The sequence below is a fragment of the Tenebrio molitor genome, chromosome 2, assembly GCF_963966145.1.
Source record: "Tenebrio molitor chromosome 2, icTenMoli1.1, whole genome shotgun sequence".
Classification (NCBI taxonomy): Eukaryota; Metazoa; Arthropoda; class Insecta; order Coleoptera; family Tenebrionidae; genus Tenebrio; species Tenebrio molitor.
The window spans coordinates 12,639,303-12,654,853 of record NC_091047.1 but is presented as its reverse complement, the minus strand read 5'-3'; the positions used below and the strand labels follow the sequence as shown (position 1 = coordinate 12,654,853).

Here is a 15,551-nt window from a genome sequence, read left to right as displayed (position 1 = left end):
CTAGACATTGTTATATGGACTCGCTTAATGTTCAATAAACATTTTTAGAAAACAATAACCGTAAGTTATCTCAAGAGACAACATATGTATAAAGCAGCACAGCAATCTCTATACGAAACATCCGAATCAAAACAGAATTGTTTTAATTCAAACTAAATTACATATTTACTGCTGTTGTCATTTTGCAATAAGATAGTATAAGATGACAAACAAAAAATATTATAATAAAACGAAGAGGGTGATCGCAATATATTGTGAAGCAAAAGGTTCAAAGCACATTTGATATAGAAGGCAAGATTTCTTTTTTCTTAGACACAAAACCTGCGTTCTATTTTTATTACAGAACGGGCAAATAAAACATGTAGGGATTCTTTGCATTTAATATTTTTTAGAACTATTTTACATTATTTTTTAGAAGTATTACTCATACTAAATAATTTGTTTTTAATTTAAGATAACTCTCATTACATTTGTCAAATTTAATCAAAATCATTATGTGGAATAATCAATAAAGACACAACTAAAAAACTATTGGGGACATGTATTGTTGGTTGCATCACACATTTTGTTGGACTTATTATGTACTCATGAATCACATATTTTCCTTGAATTTATTTTAAATAAACTTAATACATACATACATTAATTTGAACTTCATTTTGCACAATCATTCTGAGTAATATGCTTACACCACTTTGCGTCCGTATCTGCGTCTATGCTCTTTTTGAATCGCAAATCCTTCTCAAACCTGTCAAATTGAAAGAGCTGTGAACAATGTGGAAATTTATCGTGTATTCTGTTTGTCCAGTATCGACATTGGCAGCGCAAAAATTAAAACAGTACAGAAAAACAAGATCCATTTTTGGCAGATACTGTTTTCTTGTTATCAGAAACGTGAAAACGCTGTGCAGGCTGCAAACAATATTTGTTAAGTTTACAGCGAAGAAATATGTAAATCAATTCAAATAAGCACTGCTCTCAACTGGACCTTCTGAAAGTAGTACCAAAAGAAAAGGAGTTGTTCCAAAACAACGTCAGAACAGCTGTTCTATTGCAAAGCCATCAAAAATTATTGTCCATCGGACACATTCACCTGACTTAGTTTCTTCAGATTTTTATGTATTTTTGTCCTGAAAAAATTTCCTTAAGACAAGAATTTGATTTCTGGAACACTATCAATCGGTTCTTTGTGCGGAAGTTTTATGAGTAAGTTTCGCATTTTCAATGTATAAATTAGTTTTCAGAAGTTTTATTTTAAAACATTACTATAGAAAAATCTAATAAAGAAGAAAGAATTTATGAGAAGTTTTATCCATACAAACTCATTATGAATTTACATATTTCATCAAATAACAGATTTAATCGGTTCTCACTCTAAAAACAAAATTTGAATGGCTCTTAAGACACGTTTAAGTTTAATAGAAACTCTTCAATGAATTTCAGGAAATCTGGTACTTACATATTAAAATTTGAAATCATTATGAAGGAATACCTAGGTGATGGGGCTCGTATGCGAAACTTTACTGACATACTAAACTTATTATTAGGTTATGCCATAAATAAGACAAGTTTCTCAAGAAATAACGAGAGCACAAGTCTACAAGCGTTAAAAGTTCAAGTAGGTGAATAACGATGAAGTGCTTTTAATCCTCACTTTAACAGAAGCAATTTCAATGAGTTTTAATAATTTTTAACTGCACTAGCGTTATTCAGTAATGGATGTATCAAAACTGCATATTGGTAATATTTTCCTTTTGGAGTTCAGTCATGGAAGCACATGGAATTAAAACCTCCTATGCAAGGCTTACAGTGACAGAATGAAGATTGACATCTTAAGAAGAATTTCGTATATCTAGCGTACAACCTTTCAACTAATACGCTAGAGGTAATGGGTCAGCTGTAAGTATACACTGTCCACAATTAAAATAAGAACAAAACAAAAAAATGTTCTGCGTCTGTTAAGCGTACTGAACAGACTTTGGTTTGAGCAGGAACATCCATACAAGGCGATTCACAAGTAATAATGAGCCCGACGGAATTGAAAATGCAACCCACAATACATTTGGAAGGTAAAGCTGGATGTTTACCGCATCCATATCCAGCTTTACGTTGCAAATGTATTGTGGGTTGCATTTTCAATTCCATCTGGCTCATTATCACTCATGCATTAAATTATATTTGATAAACTGACTGGAGTTGTTTTCACCATGAAAAGTGAGGCGTCTAACTGTTCAATGAAAACTACTAAAGTTAACTTCTTCTGATATCTCCTCGCGAACCAAAATGTCGAGAATTGGCTCTATTTACCAGGCCACATTTTGTGTTAAAAATTTACAGTTGAGCTGAGCATTTCAAAAGTTGCACCTCATGTACAGTTGGTTGCAAAAAAAACGGGAACTGTCAGAATAAAATTGACACATTTTTACAATTTTTTCATAGTGTGAAACCTTCTTGCGGGAGAAGAATTCAATGACATTTTTTTTTAATTATTTAATCGTATTGCCAAGTAGTAAGGCGTGTTTCAGTTCTTGGCTAAGACTTTTAATCTCGATACCAAACCGAAGTTCCAGTAGAAACCTCGTAGCGAACTACGAGTGTAAATTTGTTTAATGTAATTTTTATTACTGTTTGTTCTAAATTCGATTTATTCGATTTGGCAGAAAAATACTAACCTTCGTAGATCAAAGACGTCGACGTGAGCATCAGTTCAGCCGAGACGACGAAGAAGAAGCACGTATAAATGTTCAGAGAATGCACAATCACTGCCATTATTGGATCAGTAGATGAGATAAGGAAGAACAAAACACACATCAACGGCCAGTCATAGAAACTCGATTAGATCCTCGTAAGATAATCTTGATCAGTCCTAATTGCAGGTGCATAATTAACAGAATAGGCCGCACATACAAATTCGCACAATCACAAAAGAGGTGGCGCGGTCGTACATACACAACCCCGCTACTATTATTATTACATCACGGCGGAACGGCTTTGTTTACGGCAATTCTCGTGTTTCAGGCGCTCTGCTCGCATTGTTTCATAATTTGCTGAAAAGGGGCTCCGCCAGGAAGAGATTGCGAGGTGTTATTCTGCTTTAATGAGATGGTACTAGTTGGTATCATAGCGACGAGGGACGTCCCTTGTTAGCGGCAGACGCAACAACCATATGGACCTGGAACAACAAAATGTTTTACGTTTATTGGGGCAATCGCGGCAATCGGAAAATACTAATTAGTTACCCTGGTCGGGCACTTAAAAATACAACGGTACAGATATAATGAAATTAAGGGCTTTCCTGTCAACTTTGTTGAGAATTTACTAACAAGTAATAAATAAACTTCCATTAAAGCCTAATTAGACAGCCAAAAGATGAGATTGTTCTGTACGTTAAAAACGAACTCTGAATCTGAAAATGTCAACCTTTCATGAACGCTGTTATAAATAATTAAATTTAAAAATACATATTTATAAAACGTTGGCAAAATCTACAATACTCGAATATTTATAATACTTTGCAAAATTTTACTAGCCTCAAAATACGAGTAGTAGTATATTTAACGAGTTCGTGTGTAAATTGGGGTTTTCTTGGCATGAGTGGCTCGTTTCACTCGCGTTTTAAAGGCCCTTACATGCCAAAAAAAACCCAATTTACACAAGAATGAGTTTAATACAACGTTTTTTTGATCGACAACCCCTTAAAGGCTTCAAATCGCTTAAAATCTTTAAAATTAGCTTGACATTTCGTTGTAACATTTATCAAAATCCGTTCACAGAGGAGAAAATTCTCAAATTCTGACAGTGTCGAACTAAAAAAATAGATAAAGGTTAGATTCTGTTATACTTAGTATAACTTTTTAACTGTTCCGTCCACATAAATTGACCAATGAGAATCAAAGCCAGATTCAATCTGTATAATTTTTCATCACATTTGTCACGTAAAAAAGTTAAGGTTACAATTTTGCTGTCAAGTCCACAATTATTTTTTTAGGTTTTAAAAAATAAAATATCGTTAAAGCAATTCGAATGTCAGAATTTTTTTTTTGTGTAAATTAGATCGTCTTAACAACCTGTTTGATTGGTAACTAAGAAAATGTAATGGGCGGAGCAGATAAAATGTTACGTTGTTCTTAGTATAGAAACACTTATCCTAAAGTTACTATGACTACCTAAATAGATAATAAATTAATTATGTAAGCACAAAACGTAATACTTGTCTAGACTGTCATTTAATTATCTTTTAATGCGGTACGTGTTTTAGTGTTCTCCTGTAATGGCATGTTTATTTCTTCTATTTTATTTAGCAACTCCGAAAAATAATTCTAATTTACAGGTATAGTTAAATTGTGAATATCTTTAATCAAAATAACCTACAATTAAACTTAAAATAAAATCATAATGTTTTTATTAAATAAATTATATTCTTATATTTTTGGTATAAGTAACAGTATTTTATTCCAGAAATAAATCATTTTCTCTTTACTTGGGAAACTTTATTTAATTGAGAAACTCTTAAAAACCATTCGTAAAACACAAATAAAAAATATTTGAGATCACTTAGTATATACAGGGTTATTCACGTAAGATGACGAGCCTGACCAGGTAAAAATGCAACCCAAAAGACAATTCACAAAGCAATCTCGATCCCTATTACATTAACCGGCATTATCATAATGCACATAAAACATAGACAGCTTTTAACGTCAGCGTAATAAATGTCAAGTTCTGACAGAAAAATACCTCTCTAAACAAAGTATGATTTAATAACAATAATAAGCAATTAAAATCACAAAAGTAATGGGAAAGTAGGATCATATGGGTTCTGTCATCGTTCGAAAACCATTTCAAATACTAAATATGAACGAAAAATGCAATGACAAATATACCTTTCAGATTAATAGAATACCTACATGGATTCGTGATTTAATTTTTAAATACAACACACAATGAATGCTTTGGAAAGTGTATTTTGTGTTGCATTTTTATCTGATCAGGCTCGTCATCTTACGTGAATAACCCTGTAATTGAATTTGAATGTACATAATGAAATCTGAAGATTTTACGTAAAAACATGATAAAATATTTCAAGCCATTCAGCTCAAAAAAAGATTTCCGGATTTTTTAAATTATAACTGATTTAGTTTGTATAATAGTAATTTGTGTATCAAGGCTGCGAAATCGTTTTTTAACATACCGAGAGAAAAATTGTTGCCGAGGTCGGTTGCGACAATCTCGAGGATGTTACAGGATTTCGCAGGCAAGGTGCACACAACATTTTTTATGTAATCGAAAATTTGTAATTATAAAATGAACAAGTAAAATTTCCTTCACTGTCAATAAATATACAGTCGGCTTACATGTTAACATGTCGCTATACAAATGACATAAATAAAACAATTCATTTTGAAAAAAAATGTAAAAATGTCGGAAGAAAATTACGATGTTTTACTAATGTACTAAAAACGATGACAACCTTAATACAATTTTTTTTTTTTTATTTTATCTGTACATTTATTATTATTTATTTTCAGATTATTTTAAAATGTCAAATCTGAGATACATTCTATGTCATGTGATAACTTTTCTCAGTCATATTTTTAGTCTGTAATGAGTGTAATGTCTAATTAATAAAAAAAAAAATAAGTTTTAATTTTTTGACTTATATAGCAACCTTTAAAAAATTAATTTTAAAATATCATTCTGTGTCAGTTTCATAATTAATAATGTACGCTTTTCAGTGGAAACATTAACAAAATTGCTTTTAAAATTACAGTAAAATATATGATTTTTTAAATTATCTAAACCGATGCATCATTTTTATTGAAATATGTATTTACAAACAAGATTAGGATAAGTCAACATTTATTCGCCTCGGGTAGGCTTGCGAACTATCAAATTTCCTTTGTAAACATTGCTTACAGATCCTCTTGTAAGGGTCAAACAACATGAGTTCCTCTGTGACGTGTAATTAAACCCAGTTTAATGGAAGTCAAGATAGAAGTGCAGAACAATTAACATTATAAGGTTAGTAAGTAAGAAACTTGCTCTATTTTAAAATCTAGTTAGGAGGCTGAAGTAGCATCTTAAAACAAATATGAGGCAGTTACTGCTATAGAGGGAATTCCACTTAATGACTACAAAGGAAACGGCTTGAGGTATTTGTCTGAAAATGTTCTACTTTTTTAATTGCAAAATAAGTCAAAGTTTTCACAAAAATGTCAATCTGCTATGGACCACTAACACATTTATTGTTTAATAGCGAGTAACTATTACGCTTAAAAATTTTACAAATTTTGAGAATTGTTTTGTACCTACATATTTTTACTAGACTTTTGAAAATTAATAAGTAATAAGTTCGAACCACATCAACAACGGACTTTCCAAGGCTATAACTTTTCTTTCATCACGATATTTTTACCATTTGCCAATTATAATTAATACAAAGTGATCAAAAAGAAAACAAATTAGAGCAGGAGTTGCAAATTATCGGTCATGTCGTAGCGGAATTCTATGCAAGTAAGCATTCACTTTATAATAAATCATACCTCATGAATTCTAAACGTTGGAATTATAATTGTGCATTTTATTATGATTATCTAATAATGGAGAAAATTTTTAAAATAAACAAGAGCAACCTTTTACATTCATAAGAATGAATCATTTACCAGCTTTATTGCCAAAGGCAACGCCACTGGTAAGCAGACTTTTCGTTGAAATATCAAAGAAACGTCAACGATATGCTGTGGGTAACCTAGAAAACAACTTTGCGATTTCGGCAAAGTTCACAGACCATTGAAGAGAAAGCATTAACTATTAATAATTAATTAATTAATAATAGATTTTTCCAGAGATAGGCAACTAATATAACGGCAAGTATACATATGCATACGATCAAGCTAAGACAAACGTTTCGATAAAACATTTGCTTGATCTGCTTTGTTTTTGATCACTAGGTATTGTATCCACACAACACTGTCATCAATTTGAATAACTGCAACTCTTTTCCTGGCAGGAGCTTCCTATTAGTTTCCATTGATCTTGATGGATAATGTAATAATGTGGAAAATTAGACGTTCAACGTGAAGGATTCGAATATGATGATAAGTTAAGAAAGGTTTTTAAATTCCCGATATCAACATTGTTCCACGTCGTATTCCACGCTTTCGTATGATCTTGATAAATAGCTTTTTTAATAATTTTCTACATCATCCATCATTTCATAATTTAATAAAAAAAACATATAAGCCAGGATGTTAATTCAGATATTTTCCATTCGTAAATATCTACTTTTAATATGTATTAACCTAAATTTCTTGTGTTTGTCTTCAAATGTTAAACACACAACGATATAGCAATATCTTTGATAAGTAGTTAAAAGTTACGGCCGACGCATCATTCTTTTACAAATATCTGGATCATTTATTCGATATTGCAAACAGAAGTGAACAATAGCCGAACAGTTTTAATAATCTTTTAATCAGTTTAATGGACGTCGAGAGTTCGCAACAACGAGGTATTTTCAATTAAAAGAGGTCATCAAAAACGTCATGAATACGAAATTTGACTACTGATATTTAATTTAACGTCTTTTAAAGTTTCGTCAGTTTAAGGATCCATACAGCTAAATTTTATCGACTTAGATATAGCCGTTCTATTCACTTCAATTTAATTTTATCGAGGATTTGAAAATTACTTCCGAAGATACTACCTCTATTTCGTTTTGAAATGGTCCAAGTGATTAATCTTTAATTGTTTAGGCAAAGCAAAAAATACCTTCATACTCTTACATGTTAATTACAAAATACTTTGCATTTACTACGCAATTTCTATAAAAATAATTTTACAGCGGTGCTTATTCTAAACGTAAAATTAAAACCGGAGCTACTTTAAATTGAAATAAAGTTTGTGGGTATTTACAAAAATTTCCAGCCAACATTCCCTCGCTGATTATTATTATGCAAATTCTTAATGAAATTACTACGAATGTATGTACATACGTAATTCTGACATGTTGTTGAAACCCGTTTCGGCCTCAAAATTAAATCTTGTAATCCCCATTTCAGAATCTGACAACTCAATATAAATTTCTATCGATTGAATTATTAGTCATCGTTAAGAGAAGTTATTGTTTTGTGAAATTGTGTTTTTAATTAACTTTGGGCCAAAATGTAATTAGTCAGGCAGAAGTAATTAATTCTTGGCCTGATTTAACTCAGAGCGCTGATATTTTTAAAAGCAAAATATTGACGATAAATCTAAAACTTCACAATATAATAATATTTTGTGTACAACTGTACATACATCTTTAATTTAATTAAAAATAACTGAAACGAATGATCGATAATGTGTCTATACGAATTAGGGACCGTAATATATGGAGATTAAACAATAAATTATTTAGCAAACAATCACTTTGCATTAATTGTTCAGGTACTGAAACTGTTTGATAAAGCAGGAACAAAGCGGAAATTCTGTTCGTAAAGTTGCGGTTTTTGTCAAAAACAAATCGAGTGTACATATTAAATTTTCATTTATGCCATGGGGTGCTGGAGTGACCGTAAAATGTTACACATTTAAACAATGTAAATAAATGTGAGTAAACATTTAACCTGTAACTGATAATTTTAACAAATGACAATTTTGTTCCAAAAAATGGGATGATTTTTCAACTACAAACGATTTAATTTGTTAAACAAGTTCAATTACAGATTTTAAACAAATCAAATGTGACAGAGTTTAGTTTTTGTCGGTGAACTTTTAGACACGATCGTCTTAACAACTTTTGGCGATATTAAAAATTATAGATAGACACAGGGTACCTATTTCACGAGTGATATGAGCCTGACGGAATTGAAAATGCAACTCACGATACATTTGCAACGCTAAAGTGTATACCGTAAGTTTTTTATTTTACTGAACATAGGATTCATGGATCTGTAAGTTTGGTTGCCTATTTCAAATGAATTGACTTGTCCATTTTAGAACTGAACATAGCCATTTTACATTTTATGTTTAGCGAAGTAAAAAACGCAGTGTATTTATTTGTTTTTTGATTTAAAAAACGTAAAACATAGTTAACTGTGCAGTTTTGTAAATTTTGACATAAATGTCATATTCGCTTAGTTAAATGAAATTGTGAAGTAACAAAGATTTTTTGAAAATGAGAAAATGCTTATTGTCTGCATAAACGCGCAACGCCAGAGGCATTTTTATTACATTCGCCTTAAATCAAGATCATGTCCCTTTCCTCATCGTTTAAATACATTTTAATCGTCGTATTTTAACTTTTTCGTAAATCTCAGTTGTGACAAACAAAATTACTGGAAGCAAACCTAACAAGTGTTCAGCTGAAATGTTCATCAAGTTGGCTTTGACTTTATTTTTAAAAGACAACAACATCGTAAATTAAGTTGGTTAGACAAAGATAGCGACAAAGATCAAAGCCAATTTGATGAACTTTTCATCTTTTAATCTTTGTCGCTATCTTTGTCTAACCAACTTAATTTACGATCTTGTTGTCTTTTAAAAAATAAAGAAAAATAAAGTCAAAGCCAACTTGATGAACTTTTCAATTGACCACGTGTTATCATGGATTCATAAATTCATTTTAAAACAATACGCAATATTTAAATTATCCACGTTAGCGTTGCAAATGTATTGTGGGTTGCGTTTTCAATTCCTGCGGTCGAAGCTGCCTTCTCGTTGACTCCACTACAACTAATGAGCCAGTGACAGTGATTTTTAGCTGCTCCAGGAAAAAAAATTGATTGATTGAAATATGTTTTGTAAAGAAGTCCTTACGTGACAGTGTTAGAAAACGCATTCTTTTTTGTCTTTGTAATGAATAATAACAGCTTTAGTTTCACCTAACTAAATGTCTAACTTTCTTTCTTTCATTCATCATAAAATTTTGATTTATATTCAGTAATTGCAGTTTCACATGGAAATTTCCGTACCTTGATTAGCGTCTGCAGACAGCAGTCGTTTAAGAACAAATCATCGTTATTCTTCACTAAAAATGTATGCAGGTTAAGTGGAATAAGCCAGTAAGACTCCATTCAGTGAGGTCTATACCTACATTGAGATTCAGCCTAGCCTGGGTAAGAAATGTTACAATATGTAAAAATACTTATAGTGAAGTTGTTTTTTATGCTAATTAATACATACAGCCTGAGTCAGCTAAAACAGGTCAGTCGTATAAAACAGAAACTAAAAGAATAATTTGAAATTTTTTTGTGGTAAATTTAATGTCTCATTTAATCTCTATTGTATGCACATTTTTTTAGGATTCTATGATAACCCTGTTAGGAGATATTAATTAAAACAAGACGACAAGAAAAAAAAAATTATGCAAATTTATATCTCTTTATACTCAGTTAAAAGAAGATTTTCTTTTAATAACGTTAGTGCATTTGTTTTGGTAAAAATTAGACAGATTTGCTAAAAATAATCTCTTATTCTCAAGAATTATTTCAGCAACGTTGCTCATTTATTCAAAACAAAGGACAACAGGATCACTACTTGACTCTGTTTTGAATGCAAACGACATGGCTAGAATAATTCTTGAGAACAACGGATTATTTTGAGCAATTTTCACCAAAACAATTGCACTAACATTATTTTTTTAAAATCCCTCTTCAACTGAATATAAAAAGGTACAAATTTGTATACACAAAAATGTGCATACAATGAGAGTGTACCACACATTAAATTTACCACAAAAAATTTTCAAATTATTCTTTAGTTCCTGTTTTACACGACTAACCTGCTTCAGCTGACTCATGCTGTATATTATGTTTTTCTTATTTAATTCAGAGTATAAAATATTATCAACCGAAATTTGTTCATGCATAGTTTTGTACGTTTAGATAACCATCAAAGTAATAATATCCTCAGGCTTTCACGGCCGATGTCCATGTTAAGTGACGTTTCCGGGCTGATGGGCCGTGGTCTGTTGCAATTGCTTACCGACGTTTCGCCGGCTGCTGTGGCTACCATCTTCAGGGGTGCGGTCGAAGCTTCCTTCTGTTTGACTCCACTACGACTAATGAACCAGTCCACGGCCCATCAGCCCGGAAATATTACTTAACACCAATCTAATGTTAATTAAATTAAAATAATACAGTTGCGGACAGAAAAAAGTAGGTCAATGTTTTTGCGCTAATGTAAGTCTCTTTACTTATTCTATGGTTACTATTAAAATATTTATTTATTTATTTATTTATTATGTAGCAAGCCCGGTTTACTCAACTCAATTTTAGCTAAATTTCTTAATAAGACTTGTGCTTCTTTCTGTCCGCGACTGTATCTTCCATTTCAATCTCATTAGAAAGGTTTCGATGAATTCACACAAAAGTAAAACAATTTTAGGAAAGAAAAAAACTCAAAATTACATGTGCGTGCCATGGTCAAATTTGTTAACTATTGCATAAACATCAATTTTGTGCCTGTTTAGGATTTGTACGGTTCCATTTTATTTTCTTTGTGTATATCTTTTTTATTCTTTTCTTACGATTTAATTTAATTTTATCTCTTTTTGTACTATTAAGTATTGTACAGTTACGCCCACGGAATTCGTCAGTCAAATCGAAAAAACTTGTGTAGCCCAAGCTTTATTGTCATTATGACTGACGTTCAAAATTTTTGTGACAGAAATTCTGTCACGGACAATAAAAATCAAAATGCCACATGACATCCATGTCAAAAATTCCAATGTAGGGTTAGAAGAAATATATAAAACCTGTTTTACAGCTAATGTTAGTTGAATGACAACGACTGACGAAATTCCGTGACCGTGACTGTACTAAATCATAAAAATTAAATTAAAATTAAATTTATAAGTAAAGCAACAATTATGTAACTTCGGATCTGGTCATTACAAAATGTAAATTTCAAATCTTCACTGTAGGTTTTCAACCACCACAAACAGTACAAACTCAGAAAAATATAATAAACATTATAAATGTGATCAATGCGAGCATTAACACTTACAGTGGTTATGAAAAAAGTTTATTTTATTGAGAATTATACATAGGGTAAGAAACAGTAAGGCTGACGCCAGGAATAAAGGTGGTACGTACAGTGGGGAGCACGGAATTTCGCACACCAATTTGTATGTCATTAAAAAAAACTATCTAGTCTAAGCTTTATGGTCGTTATAATCAATCATGATATATGTGATCATGACTGATGTTTCACCTAAACTGTCACGAAACTGCCGCCAGTATCTCATTTTACTAAAATTATGTCAGTGAAATGTCCCATGTGTGCGAAATTCCGTGCTCGCCACTGTACAATGCGTACGAAAGGAATAGAATGCTTTTTATAGACGAACGTGCAAAATTTCTTTGATGTACCGACACTCGGTGGATCGTCGTTGTTTCTGTGCGTTCTTGCACAAAACGGCGCAATTTCCGTCCACACAAAACGCACACAAACGATTCGCGCGGTTCGGCGCAACGCGGAACGCACCTCACGGTCAGTCGAGACGTCACGTTCGCTGTCATACTTATTTGCCCACAAAACTGCGCGTTTTTCCTGTTTATTTCAGATGCGCGCAAACGCTTCACACGGTTGGGTGCAGCGCAACGTAACACCGCTAATTCTGACATATCAACAATGTTTGTTCAGTCAAACTGATCCGCTGTTTTATTCTTTTAATCAAAGTGGAAGCAACTTCTACTTTTATTCATTTTCTGATAAATCAGTCAAACAGAATAAAAACTGACAAATAAGAACGAGTATTTTATTTATTATGTTTCATTAATATTTAGTTGTTTTAGATTTTACACATACTCTAACGGTCCGAATACATAGTTTAGGAACATTAAGAATTTTAATTTTTTTGACAATTTCATGAAAACCTTAAGAGCCATTCATTGAAAAGGGAAATTTTGTTACCTGCAAATTTTCATATTTTTCAAATATTTTGTCAACGTACTGATGGCATAATAATCTTTTCAAGTGGTGATTCAGTAAAATTTGCATTTAGCTAGACACAATTAAATATGTCTTCATTTTTAGAGACAAGTGAGAATAAAAATTTCTTTTCATTCAACAATTTCAACAGTCTAACTGATACGTGAGAACTCACCTCTAATGATAATCTTGTTCGAGTCCTAGAAAAAAAAGTTGAACTCTTCGCTACCATGAAAGATAGGAGGACTACGTGCATCAACAAAAACAATAAACGTGTTCAAATTAACTTCACATAACTGCCTCTGAAATGTTTTAAAAATTTGAAACGCACACTCTACTTGACAACACTTAGCCCCAAGTATTTAACGGTTCCTGTTTTCTATAAATTTCAGAAGCTTCTACCAGTCAAGTGCATAATCACTTGATAAATTAAAGGGACTTCGTCTTTGCCTGCGGTTAATTTTTTTCAAGGAAATGTTCTATACAAAGACGAATAAACGATCCTCCGTTATAATTCTGTTTGATGTCTCTTATTAAGTCTGGTATATAATTATTGATTTCATAAAACGTTTCTCGGTACTAAAGTTGAATTTATTTAGTTCAGGAAGTCGAAAATTGAAGACATAGAAATCTAAAACGAACAAAACTAAATCGAAAGCGATTATTTCAAATCATCTGAAAGTAGTTCAGGTAATATTAAAAAGTAGTTAGTATCAGAGAACAATTTTACCTTTATATTAGTTCCATAATTTATCAATCCAATACTCCAAATTACGGTTGTGATAACATTAAATGGTTTCAGCTCTAAAATTTGCCGCATCTAACTGAATAAATCAACTTTTTGACCTTACATTCTATATTTACGTACACAGGACTTAAAACGTGTTTAATAATTTTGCACATTACAAAATAACAATGCTAAACCAGTCGCTTTCAACATGAGGAAGTGTCGTTAAAAGTTTAAAGCTTTTCTGTGTAGAGAGCTTTCATGAATGCTTTAAATTTTATTTTTTATTTAGGTTTTAAAATTTATGTTAATGTGGCATATGGAATTTATATGTACAGGTCACATATCGCGTATGTGTCATATGCACTAAAAGTTAGACATATTTTTATCTAAAATGCACGTAAATATTTTTTACTTTAATGTATCTGCCATAATTCATTTATGGCAGTAAGAATAGCGGAATATATGCTAAGTTATCATTTTAATGTAAAATCTCTGAAATATAAACACAAATTTCAATCAAGCTCCGAGTCAAATTTTATCCAATCAGTACACGTTTATGAACATGAATATTTAGTAAGTACTTTATTCGTTTCATAACGAACGTAGTTTTAACTTGACAAAATTTTAAAAATTAATCTTATTCAGAAGTGACATGATCAAAAATCGATTTCGATTAATTGTTTCTTCAGCAAAAACTATTTTTCAATATTCAAAACCAATTTATTTAAAGCAAGTTCCTTATTTATATTAAACAACTTTGTCTATCACTAATAGAGGACCGTTCTGGTCCACAAGAGTAACTGGTTCCTCAAGCTTTCAGTTCACTCTACATCAAAGGACAACTACATAATCATTAAGTCCAGCTCAATCAACTAAAGTTTCGACTTTTAACCGGAGCACCACCCTGCTTTCCGGCTTCATAATGATACCTACTTTTCCACCTACCTTTCAGGCAATGTACGTGAAAAAGTAGTCAGTCTTTTCCGACCCTTTACGACGAAAGCAACCAGAGCTTTATCGTTGTAAAACGTTGCTCAAAACAGTAAATTCTTATATTTTTTTACTACAAAACTCTCGTTCAAGTTTATTTATTGACTGATATCTTGGATTTGATCGAAAGCTCCGTTCATTTTTTCATGATGATTTCTTTTAGAAGTTGTTGAGTAGAATGTCTAGTCATTTAAAAAAATGTACTTCATGGGAAAATTTAAAATAATATATCAAGAACATTAAAAATAAAATTAAATGTATTAACTATTTTCTTGAGTTTCAAATGAAAAACAATAGTTAATAATATGTACAGGGTGTCTCAAAATTCGCGAATTCCGAACTCAGAGCGTTGTAGGGGATCACTCCAGTAGTTCAAATATGGAAATTAAAAAAAAAATCGGGACTTCCCTCACAAATACATTGGTCTGAAGGTGCACTCTTTGAACTGCGTTTTCTTCAAATGCAGGCTGAAAAGTTCAGTGTTTATTGTCATTTATGGTGTAGATGTAATTTTTCTTAAAAATGGAACGGCAACGTAGCTAGAATAGTATTTTGTCATTGTGGATATGAAGGCTGCTATGTATTGAACAAAATTAAAGTGCTTAGATCTTCTTCAGGATGTATTTTTCGAGCTCCACTGGGTCTTTCCCTACCACACTCTGAATTTTCGCGAATTTTGAGACACCCTGTATAATCTAATAACAACAACAAAAACATTTTTAATGTTTTCGGGAAAATTCCACGAAAACTTTACTTATTTATTATTTTGAAATTTATTTTTTAACTCGAAAGTGATGTGTGGTCCTCCATACCGATATTTTCCAATACACATTGCTTCTACAGCCAAGTGCATGTGTTGATCTCTTTGCATAACTAACGACGGTTTTAACTAGTGCCAGTATTAACGGGTGAGTAA

The 15,551-nt window shown here is 31.7% G+C and overlaps 1 protein-coding gene across 1 annotated transcript in view; it reads right to left on the bottom strand.

Moving 5' to 3' along the window:
- The window catches only part of LOC138123409 (lachesin-like), a 64,999-nt gene that overhangs the window by 29,649 nt on the left and 19,799 nt on the right, over positions 1-15,551 (bottom strand). The window contains exon 2 of the mRNA XM_069038134.1: positions 2,673-3,172. Coding sequence (XP_068894235.1) covers positions 2,673-2,811 — 139 coding nt within the window. The 5' untranslated portion in view covers positions 2,812-3,172. The remainder of the gene's footprint in view (positions 1-2,672; positions 3,173-15,551) is intronic.